We start from the raw sequence: 14,435 nt of genomic DNA, 5'->3' as shown, positions 1-14,435 counted from the left end.
GAGGTGAGAGATTCATTGGAAAGGCTCTGCACGACACAATATACAGCTGTACTGAGCTGTGAGTCCAGCTCTGAGGTGAGAGATTCATTGGAAAGCTCTGTACAACACAATATACAGCTGTACTGAGCTGTGAGTCCAGCTCTGAGGTGAGAGATTCATTGGAAAGCTCCGAACAATACAATATACAGCAGTACTGAGCTGCGAGTCCAGCTCTGAGGTGAGAGATTCATTGGAAAGGCTCTGCATTACACAATATACAGCAGTACTGAGCTGCGAGTCCAGCTCTGAGGTGAGATTAATTGGAAAGCTCTGTACAACACAATATACAGCTGTACTGAGCTGTGAGTCCAGCTCTGAGGTGAGAGATTCATTGGAAAGCTCTGCATGATACAAAATACAGCAGTACTGAGCTGTGAGTCCAGCTCTGAGGTGAGAGATTCATTGGAAAGCTCTGCACGACACAATATACAGCTGTACTGAGCTGTGAGTCCAGCTCTGAGGTGAGAGATTCATTGGAAAGCTCTGTACAACACAATATACAGCTGTACTGAGCTGTGAGTCCAGCTCTGAGGTGAGAGATTCATTGGAAAGCTCCGAACAACACAATATACAGCTGTACTGAGCTGTGAGTCCAGCTCTGAGGTGAGAGATTCATTGGAAAGCTCTGTACAACACAATATACAGCTGTACTGAGCTGTGAGTCCAGCTCTGAGGTGAGAGATTCATTGGAAAGGCTCTGCACGACACAATATACAGCTGTACTGAGCTGTGAGTCCAGCTCTGAGGTGAGAGATTCATTGGAAAGCTCTGTACAACACAATATACAGCTGTACTGAGCTGTGAGTCCAGCTCTGAGGTGAGAGATTCATTGGAAAGCTCCGAACAACACAATATACAGCTGTACTGAGCTGTGAGTCCAGCTCTGAGGTGAGAGATTCATTGGAAAGCTCTGTACAACACAATATACAGCTGTACTGAGCTGTGAGTCCAGCTCTGAGGTGAGAGATTCATTGGAAAGCTCCGAACAACACAATATACAGCAGTACTGAGCTGTGAGTCCAGCTCTGAGGTGAGAGATTCATTGGAAAGCTCTGCACGACACAATATACAGCTGTACTGAGCTGTGAGTCCAGCTCTGGAGGTGAGAGATTCATTGGAAAGCTCTGTACAACACAATATACAGCTGTACTGAGCTGTGAGTCCAGCTCTGAGGTGAGAGATTCATTGGAAAGCTCTGCATGATACAAAATATAGCAGTACTGAGCTGTGAGTCCAGCTCTGAGGTGAGAGATTCATTGGAAAGGCTCTGCACGACATAATATACAGCTGTACTAAGCTGTGAGTCCAGCTCTGAGGTGAGAGATTCATTGGAAAGCTCTGTACAACACAATATACAGCTGTACTGAGCTGTGAGTCCAGCTCTGAGGTGAGAGATTCATTGGAAAGGCTCTGCACGACACAATATACAGCTGTACTGAGCTGTGAGTCCAGCTCTGAGGTGAGAGATTCATTGGAAAGCTCTGTACAACACAATATACAGCTGTACTGAGCTGTGAGTCCAGCTCTGAGGTGAGAGATTCATTGGAAAGCTCCGAACAATACAATATACAGCAGTACTGAGCTGCGAGTCCAGCTCTGAGGTGAGAGATTCATTGGAAAGGCTCTGCATTACACAATATACAGCAGTACTGAGCTGCGAGTCCAGCTCTGAGGTGAGATTAATTGGAAAGCTCTGTACAACACAATATACAGCTGTACTGAGCTGTGAGTCCAGCTCTGAGGTGAGAGATTCATTGGAAAGCTCTGCATGATACAAAATACAGCAGTACTGAGCTGTGAGTCCAGCTCTGAGGTGAGAGATTCATTGGAAAGCTCTGCACGACACAATATACAGCTGTACTGAGCTGTGAGTCCAGCTCTGAGGTGAGAGATTCATTGGAAAGCTCTGTACAACACAATATACAGCTGTACTGAGCTGTGAGTCCAGCTCTGAGGTGAGAGATTCATTGGAAAGCTCCGAACAACACAATATACAGCTGTACTGAGCTGTGAGTCCAGCTCTGAGGTGAGAGATTCATTGGAAAGCTCTGTACAACACAATATACAGCTGTACTGAGCTGTGAGTCCAGCTCTGAGGTGAGAGATTCATTGGAAAGCTCCGAACAACACAATATACAGCAGTACTGAGCTGTGAGTCCAGCTCTGAGGTGAGAGATTCATTGGAAAGCTCTGTACAACACAATATACAGCTGTACTGAGCTGTGAGTCCAGCTCTGAGGTGAGAGATTCATTGGAAAGCTCTGCATTACACAATATACAGCTGTACTGAGCTTTGAAGATGTGAATCCAGCCTCGCATCCGCCTTCACCCTCCCCTCTCCATAGAGCAGAATAGGCCGTGTAACCTGACTCCTCACTGTGCGGGCTTTCAGTCAAGCTGAACTATTTCTTTTTAACAGAATGGATGGTAAGGTCAGGATGCAGAGGGGAGAGGAAGACGTGGCTCCTAAGAATTGGGAAAAAAGCAATTAATTCTTAAACATTACTTGTAATATTGATTTATGCAGTTTGTTGAATGAAAGAACAGTTCCCACAAAGGGATAATCACAAACATATAACGCCTAGTTAAACAACCGAATGCCCTTCTTTTTAATCTTTCTGGGGTGGATTTTCAATTCCTACCAGTAATTGAATGGATTACCTGGTCACATATGTGCCCTGTGGCCTTCTAAGTCCATAACAATAAAACTGATATGCTACCTGTATTAGCACCACTTGCTTAAAAAAAGCACCACCCAATCAGTCTCCAGATTCAGGTGAAAATGGTGCGATAGAGATCGATTATATATATTTTTATTTTTTTTTTTTAATTATTCCACAACTGGTTCAAGACAGAATATGTCAAGAACCACTCAACTTCAACTAAGTAAAGCGAAATGGCCACACATCAGTACTTTTAAGACATGAAGGTACATAAATCCAGACAATTGCCAGAACCTTGAAGTTATCCTCAAGTACAGTCATAAAAACTAGCATTTCCTATGATGAAACAGGCTCTCATGATAATTACCCCAAGAAAGAAAAAACAAACTTTACCTCTGCTGCACAGGATAAGTTCATCAGAGTTACCACACCTTGAAACCACACTTCTACAGCACCTCAAATATCAACCTTCATAAATGATACAGACATCAAGCAACAGACATCTCAAAATCAACTTCCCAGAGGCGAATGCAAGAAGCAGGCTTTATGGCTGAATTGCTGCAAAGGAGACAACTGAGAATTGCAAACAAGAAGAAACAAGGACTGGACATTAGATCAGTGGAAATCTGTGCTGTGATCTGAGAAGTCAAATTTTGAGATGTTTGGTAAATACCACAATGGCTTTATGAAACACACAAAAAAACGAGAGGATGGTTTCTATATGTGTGGTGTCCACCAAGAAGCATGGAGGGGCAGGTGTGTTGGTGTGAGGGTGCTTTGCGGTGACATAATTGGCAATTTATTCCAAATTCAAGGCGCACTTGTTTCTTTATTCCTTATTTCTTTACGCGTTACTTTGTAATTTTGCCACTTTCAGGCTGAAGCTACAATGTGCACATTCCAATAAGTAGAAGGAAAATCCTTGCATGAACAAGCGAGTACAAACGTTTGACCAGTACTGCCTGTTTGTTGTCTGTACCTAAGGCTAGTTTCACACTTGCGTTGAACGGCATCCGTTGCATTGCGTTGTGTGACGGATGCAACGGATGTGTTGCATATAGTGGCACAACGGATGCTGCAAAACAACGAAATCCGTTTTTTTTTTGGTTTTTTTTTTACAGTTTTACCAGCGGCAGACTATTGTGAACGATCAGCTGATCGCTCCCTGCAGCCGGCCGATCAGCTGATCGCTCCCTGCAGCCGGCCGATCAGCTGATCGCTCCCTGCAGCCGGCCGATCAGCTGATCGCTCCCTGCAGCCGGCCGATCAGCTGATCGCTCCCTGCAGCCGGCCGATCAGCTGATCGCTCCCTGCAGCCGGCCGCCGGGCGATCAGCTGATCGCTCAATGCAGCCGGCCGCCGGGCGATCAGCTGATCGCTCAATGCAGCCGGCCGCCGGGCGATCAGCTGATCGCTCAATGCAGCCGGCCGCCGGGCGATCAGCTGATCGCTCAATGCAGCCGGCCGCCGGGCGATCAGCTGATCGCTCAATGCAGCCGGCCGATCAGCTGATCGCTCAATGCAGCCGGCCGATCAGCTGATCGCTCAATGCAGCCGGCCGATCAGCTGATCGCTCAATGCAGCCGGCCGCCGGGCGATCAGCTGATCGCTCAATGCAGCCGGCCGATCAGCTGATCGCTCAATGCAGCCGGCCGCCGGGCGATCAGCTGATCGCTCAATGCAGCCGGCCGCCGGGCGATCAGCTGATCGCTCAATGCAGCCGGCCGATCAGCTGATCGCTCAATGCAGCCGGCCGATCAGCTGATCGCTCAATGCAGCCGGCCGCCGGGCGATCAGCTGATCGCTCAATGCAGCCGGCCGATCAGCTGATCGCTCAATGCAGCCGGCCGCCGGGCGATCAGCTGATCGCTCAATGCAGCCGGCCGATCAGCTGATCGCTCAATGCAGCCGGCCGCCGGGCGATCAGCTGATCGCTCCCTGCAGCCGGGCGATCAGCTGATCGCTCAATGCAGCCGGCCGCCGGGCGATCAGCTGATCGCTCCCTGCAGCCGGCCGCCGGGCGATCAGCTGATCGCTCCCTGCAGCCGGCCGCCGGGCGATCAGCTGATCGCTCAATGCAGCCGGCCGCCGGGCGATCAGCTGATCGCTCAATGCAGCCGGCCGCCGGGCGATCAGCTGATCGCTCAATGCAGCCGGCCGCCGGGCGATCAGCTGATCGCTCCCTGCAGCCGGCCGCCGGGCGATCAGCTGATCGCTCCCTGCAGCCGGGTGATCAGCTGATCGCTGTCACTTGCCGGCGGCCGGGCATGCCGGCGCTCAGCTGAGCGCTGTCACTTGCCGGCGGCCGGTCGCTCAGCTGAGCGTTCGGCCACCGCAAGCAAACATAAAGCTTGTGATAAAAAAAAAAAGCATGCGCAGTGAAATCCAGAGGATTCCGCTGCTCAAAACAACATTACATGCTGCGTTCCTCCCGCTGGGCGGAAGCAACGGAGCGTCGCCCAGCGGAAGCAACGCAGGTCCTCTTTTGGTACAATCCGTCAACCATACAAGGCTATGGGAAACAGCGGAATCCATTAACGGATTCCGCTATTTTCCAAAAGGGCGGATTGTAACGGAAGGAAAATAACGCAAGTGTGAAAGTACCCAAATTTGTCCTACAAGTGATCATTAAAAAAAAAAAAACACCTCTGCATACCCCCCCCCCCCCCCGTCAACTGGGGCATTTAGGGTATGCATTCCCACAAGCAGGACACATTGCGTTCTAGACGCAGCGCGCCTTCTCTTGAGGAGATGCAAGTTTTGGCCGCAGGAGGATGCAGCGTCCATACCCATGATCAGGGTTCTAGGCGCAGCAGATTTACGGTGTTCTATTGGGAACACTCGCATCTCTGCAACATAACACGCCGCAGCTTGAAAAACAGAGCCACAGGTCAGTTTACGCTGCGGGAAAAAAAAAAGCAGCAAAGTGGACATGGCATTTCTATAAATCCCGTCCACTGTGCTTATACTGTATAATGCAGCGTTTTGGATGCAGCAAAAACACGCTGCTATTCCTGATCATGGGCTTGTAATTTTATAAGACACCAGTTACAGGGAAAACGAACACAACAGATATAAAGCAATCGAGACCGCAAACAGTCTTAATTAGTGATGGGCGAGCATGCTTGGCACTTATCAGTAATCGATCGAGCATAGGGGTGCTCAAGACGCTTGATACTCAATTGAGTATTCTGCTACTCGAGTGTCATGCTGGAGTCTCCACCCTAAATGGCTGTGGGTGTTTTGTCAGCCACTAAAACATGAGTGGATTGCAGTCCCCCCTAACTTTTGGCAGCCCTTGCACATAGACTTTACTAGTGAAGGAATCCCACTACTTAATAATGAGAATAAAATGTATTGAGGCCCTCCACTACATGTCTTCCAGGGTTTATTGCAGTCCTTCCTTGTAATATTTGGACAAGCCTTGCACTTAGTGGGAGAGTCTTCTGGAAAAATGCTCAACTTTCCCATTGATTTCCATCTTACCCGTTACTCGAGACGAGCAGTCCGAACCAGACACGAGCAGTCCAATTTGCTCGATTCGGGAAATGAGCACCCAAGCATTTTAGTCCTCGCCCATCAAAAGGCTTAATTAGAGGTGAGCGAACCAGAACTGTGACATTTGGGGTTCGTACTAAACACAAACTGTACAAAAAAATAAAAAATAAAAATCAGTGTTAGAGTTTGGGCGCTTTACATATACAAACCACTCGAGCTATTATCGCTGTGCTCGGGCACCCTAAGTGTGTTGCTTGCAGTGTTTGAACGGCTCACATTTGGGGTAAAATCAGCGATATCGGATTTAGTGTGTGCAAAAATAAAAAAATTAACACCCCCCCCCCCTCTGGAAGTGATCTGTTTATGGCTAGCTGCTTGTGGGCACAGAGTTGAAATGTCCAATCAGTGACTAACACTGAAGATCAGGTCAAATCTGGGTCCAGAACGGAATTTTAGCTAAAGTCCGGCTGAACCCGAACGTAAAGGGGTCCACTCATGTCTAGTCCATATCCTTCTATTCAGCATATAGCTCTCATTGAGTACTGTGTATCCAGCAAAACAGAAGACAGAGGCCGTAATAAGCTATTTCTATCTTCTCTCCAGGGTCCCGGCTGTCTCTGACAGCTTGAGACCCCGACCTGCCTCCTGCTACATTGCAGCAGCGTTATTCTGGCAGTGTTCACATATGATGGCAAATGTACAGTGGTTGGTCCTTATCAGCGCTTGATACCCTAGGACATCAGTACTGGTAATAAGCTGAGCAGCCTGCCCTTCAGCAACATTTATTCACTAACTTTTACATATATGCATCGGCCGCTCCTGGAGTCATTTCCACTCCTCATTATGTAGGCAGCACATTATAACAATGCACACACCTTCGCTCCAGGATTTGGCTGCGGTCACAGGAAGGCCCAACCGTGGAGCTGCGTATTTTGTAGTTTTACAAACATTTAAGTATTAAGACCTAACCCAAAGCCCATGAATATCTGCTGATAAAAACTAATGCAAATGTGTTCTTGGAAATCTTTATACTAGGCTAATCCGTGTAAATTAAATAAAATGTAAGCAAACAATAATTTGATTTCATATATGGCTACAAATAGCCGCAATTTTTTGGAGAATAAAGTATAAAGTAGCACCCAGCAGTTTTAAAACCACATTTCTGCAAAAATATAGTGAATGAGCTTTTCTTAGGAATGCTCATTTCATGATTATTGTGTAGTTTAAATAGGCTGTAGAGCAGTCAATCAAGGAGCAAAACGCTTATTCGTAGGGTGAAACGATCTTTTTGTTTGCACAAAAGATCACCGTTCGTAGAGTGAAACGATCTTTTTGTTTTCGCAAAAGATCATCGTTCGTAGGGTGAAATAATCTTTTCGTTTGCACAAAAGATCATTGTTCGTGGCAGCAAATTCTGTGGCTCTATGAAAAGCACCAGCCTATCATCACTAAATGATCTATTACTGATCAATCGATGCACATCTGAAGTAAAGTCTGTCTAAACATGTTGACAGTTGTTACTCAGTGCACCCTCAGACCTTGTGCTCAAGACAGTGTGCATGTTGGACACATCATAAATAGAAAAAGTGTGTCCCAACTCTTCCCTAAGAGGATGCTGGGAAGAAGATAGTGCTGTTAAACCTTACCGTACCCAATTCTTTTATTCCCAAGGAAAATGGGCCGAAGCCAACAGTGGCCCATTTCCTGATTCTTATTGAAAGAACATGCAAATTCGACTGAGCAAAGTGTGCAGGTGAATGAGGCTGTCGGGAAGAACGGCTGCCTGATGAACGAGGGCTATAAGCGGCACAGTCCCAGCTTAGGTGTGACGCTCATAAAGGGTGGGGTAGGTCATATGTCACCAGACAGGATGAGCAGAAGGAAGGGTTAAAGTGCAATTACCAGAAGAACCTTCAGTTTGAGCCACTATAAGGACACATGTAACTGTATAGGCTTGTAGGGTTTAAAGAACGCCGATGGAAAAAAAAATAAAAAAAAAAAAGCATTACTCTACGAACCTTGCCTCTCCACTACTACTACCCCATGCTGCAGCACTGACATCACATGTAATGACATCACAAGCGCTGCAGCCAATCTCTAGGCTCAGCAGTGATGCCAATGAAGCTAGCACGAGCTGATATCTCAGTGTAGACGTCAGTGCTGGTGCGGCGGGCACTGTGCAAAACTTTTTTTTTTATTAAACAAGCCAAATCTAAAAAATTAAAATTTAAAAGCTGGACACCCCCTTTAAAGGAGTCAGTTGCGGGTCACTAGATTCCATATCTGCAGTTATCCAAAGGCCTTACTGCCAATCGCAGGTACATGATACAGCCAGGAAAGATAAAAGCACTTCAATGCTTAATCAATTCCACAGGGCTTGGAAGCACTTACATGTCATACAGGGATCATCATTTACAGCAAACCCCCTCCCAATCTGACATTTACATAGTGCCAATGCAATCGCTAAGGAGCCTTACTGGTGACATTAATGTCAGTAGTAGTGCCAGGCTTTCCTTGAAAAATACCAAATATGAGCAAAATTATAACAAACAGACACAGTTACATCCAAAGCCCCTCACTCCCAAACTACTGTAACCAGAAAATAGATGAAAAGACAATAAAGACAATGATTGAGAACCTGAAGTTCTCCTACAATGAAAGTCTGCATTGTGTTTTAATGGAGGGAGAAGACTTTACAGGTGAGATATGCTCCACTCATTGCATGTCGAGAGGTGAACGAGGCAGGGGAGGTCACGTGTACCAATACCCGCAGGAACGTGGGCAGGAATTGGGCACCGGACTCATTCTAATGAGTAGGACATCTGAGGTTTGTGCACATGTAGATGCGACATCTCACGCCATGCTCCGCTCTCAAGTAGAAATGTGTGGAACAAGACCAAATACTTTAATGGCTTGCCCAATGAAAAGAGTTTTCATCTATCCATAGGCTAGGTGATAACTTAGAAATCATGGGCGGGGTCCAACCGGTGGGGGACACACTGACTGGCAGAACAGGGCACTTTTATCCCCATAAGAATGAAGTATATGCCTGACCACCGTTCCTTTCATCCTCTATGGGACTGTTATCTGCTGCGTTCGGCTTTTCCTGAAAGTCTCCATAGATGGATGGAGTCTCAGTCAAGCAAATGCTCTGCTCTACTACTATAAAAGCACCTTGTTCAGCTGACCAGCATGGATCTCAGCAGTTGGACCCCCGATGATCCATGAGTTATCACCTACTCTCTGAATACCTGATAAAGTGATTGGTCAAGAAGAAGTTAAGCTTTACAAGATGTCTCGGGCATACAGACTAAATTGTACTGGCTTTTAAGGATGCACAAGGTCACATCTGACCAAGGTATGTGATGGGCACAGCAAAAAGTCGCATCTGGCCAAGGTATGAAGTGGGCACAGCGCAAGGTCGCATCTGGCCAAGGTATGTGATGGGCACAGCGCAAGGTCGCATCTGGCCAAGGTATGTGATGGGCACAGCGCAAGGTCGCATCTGGCCAAGGTATGAGGTGGGCACAGCGCAAGGTCGCATCTGGCCAAGGTATGAGGTGGGCACAGCGCAAGGTCGCATCTGGCCAAGGTATGAGGTGGGCACAGCGCAAGGTCGCATCTGGCCAAGGTATGAGGTGGGCACAGCGCAAGGTCGCATCTGGCCAAGGTATGAGGTGGGCACAGCGCAAGGTCGCAATTGGCCAAGGTATGAGGTGGGCACAGCGCAAGGTCGCATTTGGCCAAGGTATGAGGTGGGCACAGCGCAAGGTCGCATTTGGCCAAGGTATGAGGTGGGCACAGCGCAAGGTTGCATCTGGCCAAGGTATGTGATGGGCACAGCGCAAGGTCACATCTGACCAAGGTATGTGATGGGCACAGCGCAAGGTCACATCTGACCAAGGTATGTGATGGGCACAGCGCAAGGTCACATCTGACCAAGGTATGTGATGGGCACAGCGCAAGGTCACATCTGACCAAGGTATGTGATGGGCACAGACCTATTATAACGAACTATTTCAAAGGCAAGTTTACCCTTTGTGTTAAGTCACTGTATGCAGTAAATAGAGGATTTAATTCCAAGTCAAAACCATTCATGAATATAAGTCCTATGTTAAAAGAGGCATAAAGTGAACAAAAAAGTACACGAGCAACCTATATCCCCAGAGTATCCAGTGTGATCTTCTGAGCGGAGGCACTTGTGCAATCTTCATCATCAGCGACTCTGTTGTATTTCCAATGAATAAAAGCAAGTGAAAGTGAAAACCTGCCAGACTGTGCAACACACGAGGGGAAGAGAAGAGCACATGGAAAAGTCATACGAGCGGAGAAATCACCCTCATAGGCTGAGATCTCATGGAAATGGCACCTCTCTGCCTCTACCAGCTGTACCCAACATACAATGCATTTCAATCTAGAATTACTTCTTATTTGTAGCAAAAAAGCACAGGAAAAGCCAAAAGGAGCTGGCGCTGATGAGCAACCTTCATTCCAAGGACAGGCGAGAGCCCCCTTCATTCCAAGGACAGGCGAGAGCCCCCTTCATTCCAAGGACAGGCGAGAGCCCCCTTCATTCCAAGGACAGGCGAGAGCCCCCTTCATTCCAAGGACAGGCGAGAGCCCCCTTCATTCCAAGGACAGGCGAGAGCCCCCTTCATTCCAAGGACAGGCGAGAGCCCCCTTCATTCCAAGGACAGGCGAGAGCCCCCTTCTTTCTAAGGACAGGCGAGCCCCCTTCTTTCTAAGCATAGGTGGGTAATTCAGAGCAAGGACTACGCCATACCAATCAGAAACTATGGGTCAGAAGCGTCCTAAAAATAGACTTTACAGAAAAATCTTCAGAAGGAGAAGCAACAGTCATGAGCTTTTCTGCAGGTGCCCCTATGACAACACTTCTTGTACCTGTGCCTGTAGTAGGTGTTGCGTTTCTCTCCAACAAGTCAAACATTAGTCCAGCTCTCTGCTTGGAAGAATCGTATAAAATGGCGCTTTGACAATCGCAGCTCACATAGGTCGCCCATGTATGAAACAAGCATCCAATTGCCCAGAGGGAAGAACACATTGCATGAGAGCCCTATAAATCAATCAGCCGCCTGTGTAAAGATATTATTTGTAACCAATCTCCAATATGGCCAAAAAATGAGGCTCCTGAACATGATACCCCCATCCATTAAAGGGGTTGTCTGGCAAAAACAAGTGATAACTTCATGATTGTTGGGGTCTGACTGCTCGGCCCCACACCAGTAGACAGAACGGGCACTTATACCCCCATTATAAAATGCGTACACTTGACCGCTGCTCCCTTCATTCTCTTTTGTGGTAGCTCCAGAGAGAATGACTGGAGGGGTGTTTGGGCATCGGACTTGCCAATTCATTTTGTAATGGTGATATAATTCATGTTTCTGCTGATGGGCGCAGGCCATATGTATAAAAGCTCTTCTCATAGGGCCCGTAATTGTAGTTTACACTTACTTGCCTTTTTATTCTCATAGTTCTCTTTTATTAGTGTGGACTCGGTAATGCCAGGCAGCGTTTTCCCTTGTCTGTCCTTTGCTATCTACTAATAAAGCGGAGACCGGAGTAATCCGAGACTGACCAGATACCAGCAAACTACAGCCTGACGGCAGTTGGTTGTCAGGTTGGGTATCGATAGCAACCAGTCTGGTTCAACTGACCCAACTGTCCGGCACTGTGCTGACAGCAGAGGAAGCGAAAAGCAGCTTGGCAGCAGTACTGTCTTGCCACTTTCATCTCCATATGCATTATTAATAGGATTTATCTAAAAATAAATGTCAACTTTCAGTTTTCTTCCAGTCTGGCAGTGAAAGGGTTGTGACTGCGCTGTCTCACAAGCCCCAGGAGAGCCCTGCATAAACCAGGTACAACCCTTCAATGCTCACATTTGCACCAGATCTATCAATCTTTATGTTTTAAGGCCCCGTCACACACAGAGATAAATCTTTGGCAGATCTGTGGTTGCAGTGAAATCATGGACATATTGTTCCATTTGTACACAGCCACAAACCTGGCACTGATTGTCCACAATTTCACTGCAACCACAGATCTGCAACAGATTTATCTGTGTGTGTGTGACAGGGCCTTTAGTCTTATCCAAAATGCTCACACTCCTAAATTTCATAACCCTTGGTCCTACTGAAATCTAGTTTTCCTTCCTTAGGCCATCTCTTCCCGGTCAGACCCCCATAAGGGCTGTCACCATACTGCCATCTCTGCCAGGTCATCAGATCCTCATAACCACTGCCAGATTAGAACCCTATAACCACTGCAAAAACAGTACCTCTTCTGCCAGGTCAGACCCCTATAACCACTGCCACAAAACTATCCTAACCCCGCCAAACCCCCCCATAGCCACTGTCACCACACTGCAATCTCTGCCAGGTCAGACCCCCATAACCTCTGCCACCAGTGCCATCTCTGCCAGGTCAGACCCCTATAACCGCTGCCATCTTTGCCAGGTCAGTCCACCCTATAACACGCTACCACCATACTGCTATCTCTGCCAGGTCAGACCCCCATAACCACTGTCAACCTCACCTCTGCCAGGTCAGACCTCCCTGTAGCTACTATCACCACACTGCCATCTCTGCCAGAACAGACCCCTTGTAGCTGCTGTCACCACTCTGCCAGGTCAGACCCCCCCCATAACCACTGCCACCACACTGACATCTCTACCAAGTCAGACCCCCATAACCACGGCCACCACACTGACATCTCTTCCGGGTCAGACCCCCATAACCACTGCCACCACACTGACATCTCTTCCGGGTCAGACCCCCATAACCACTGCCACCACACTGACATCTCTTCCGGGTCAGACCCCCATAACCACTGCCACCACACTGACATCTCTTCCGGGTCAGACCCCCATAACCACTGCCACCACACTGACATCTCTTCCGGGTCAGACCCCCTTAACCACTGCCACCACACTGACATCTCTTCCGGGTCAGACCCCCTTAACCACTGCCACCACACTGACATCTCTTCCGGGTCAGACCCCCTTAACCACTGCCACCACACTGACATCTCTTCCGGGTCAGACCCCCATAACTATCCCCAACACACCACTGACCTTCATGCAGCCATCTGTGCCCAGTGCCAGGTATCACCTGCTGCCCTCCATGGTGTTCTGCCCACTCCACACTCCTGTCACCCCATTGCCCTCCATGATGCTTTATGAAGCCTGGAATATCCGTCACCCCTTTGCCCTCCATGTCACCTCCCTGGCTGTCATGTGTCCCCCTCTACCCCCCATACGTTGCTCTCCCTAGCTTCTGTCCCCTGGAACCTCTCACCCCATGCCCTTCATATTACCCCCTGCACCTGCTCCATCCCCTGCTGCCCACAGGAGCCGGCTCCCCAGTCTTACCCCATGAGCCACTCCATGTCTGCTGCCCCCTCCGGCTCAGCTCATCCTCGGTGCCTCCCGCTCCCCGGCTCAGGCTCCGGCTCCGGCGGAAGTAAACACAGCACCGCCCGCAGCACGCACACTTCCGGGTCCGACGTCACGGAGCGGGGCAGCATGGGAGGTGGAGAGACCGGGCGTGAAGCATTGTGGGAAGAGCAGTGACAGCTGCGGTGGTGGGCGGAGCCTGGGTTCTGTCACCGCGCACAGACGCGATGTGTCCCTCCAAGTGCATTCTGGGAGTTGTAGTCTGCGACGGCTGCAGAGTCATGACGCAGAACGTGACTGGCTGACAACCGACCCTGCGGCCATTTTGCAGGTGTCACAGCGGTTGTCAGCTCATTCAGAACTTTGTTAAATTTTCAAACCAATGGCAACACATCAGAACCCCGAGATCACGTGGTGGGGGATGGGCGTCAGATTGGGGCTTTTCCAATTTAGGGTACTTTCACACATCCGGATTTTTGCTCTGCGGCACAATACGGCGTTCTGCAGAAAAACCGCAACCGGCTTTTGTAACGCCGATTGCGGTTTTTTTTTGCATTGACTTACATTAGTGCCGCATTGTGCCGTAGGGGCTTGCGTTCGGTCCGGTTTTTGCCGCATGCGGCAGATTTAGCCGATGCGGCGGCCGGATCGAACGTACCCTGCAACGTTTTTTGCTCCGGCAAAAAACACCGCATCGCGCCGCATCCGGCCGCTGCGGCGCATTTTTCAATGCATCCCTATGGAGGCCGGATGCGGCGCGATGCGGAAAAAACCGCATCCGGTCGCCGCATGCGGTATTTTCCACTGCGCATGCTCAGTAG

At 48.7% G+C, this 14,435-nt stretch overlaps 1 protein-coding gene across 1 annotated transcript in view; it reads right to left on the bottom strand.

Moving 5' to 3' along the window:
• The window catches only part of MOB2 (MOB kinase activator 2), a 62,851-nt gene extending 49,119 nt beyond the window's left edge, over nucleotides 1–13,732 (bottom strand). Inside the window, exon 1 of the mRNA XM_075326397.1 lies at nucleotides 13,591–13,732. Coding sequence (XP_075182512.1) covers nucleotides 13,591–13,607 — 17 coding nt within the window. The 5' untranslated portion in view covers nucleotides 13,608–13,732. The remainder of the gene's footprint in view (nucleotides 1–13,590) is intronic.
• Nucleotides 13,733–14,435: the final 703 nt, after the last annotated feature.

Source organism: Anomaloglossus baeobatrachus, chromosome 10 (genome assembly GCF_048569485.1).
Source record: "Anomaloglossus baeobatrachus isolate aAnoBae1 chromosome 10, aAnoBae1.hap1, whole genome shotgun sequence".
In the NCBI taxonomy this organism is placed as follows: Eukaryota; Metazoa; Chordata; class Amphibia; order Anura; family Aromobatidae; genus Anomaloglossus; species Anomaloglossus baeobatrachus.
The sequence above is the reverse complement of the archived record's forward strand: the minus strand, read 5'-3'. Positions and strand labels throughout refer to the sequence as shown.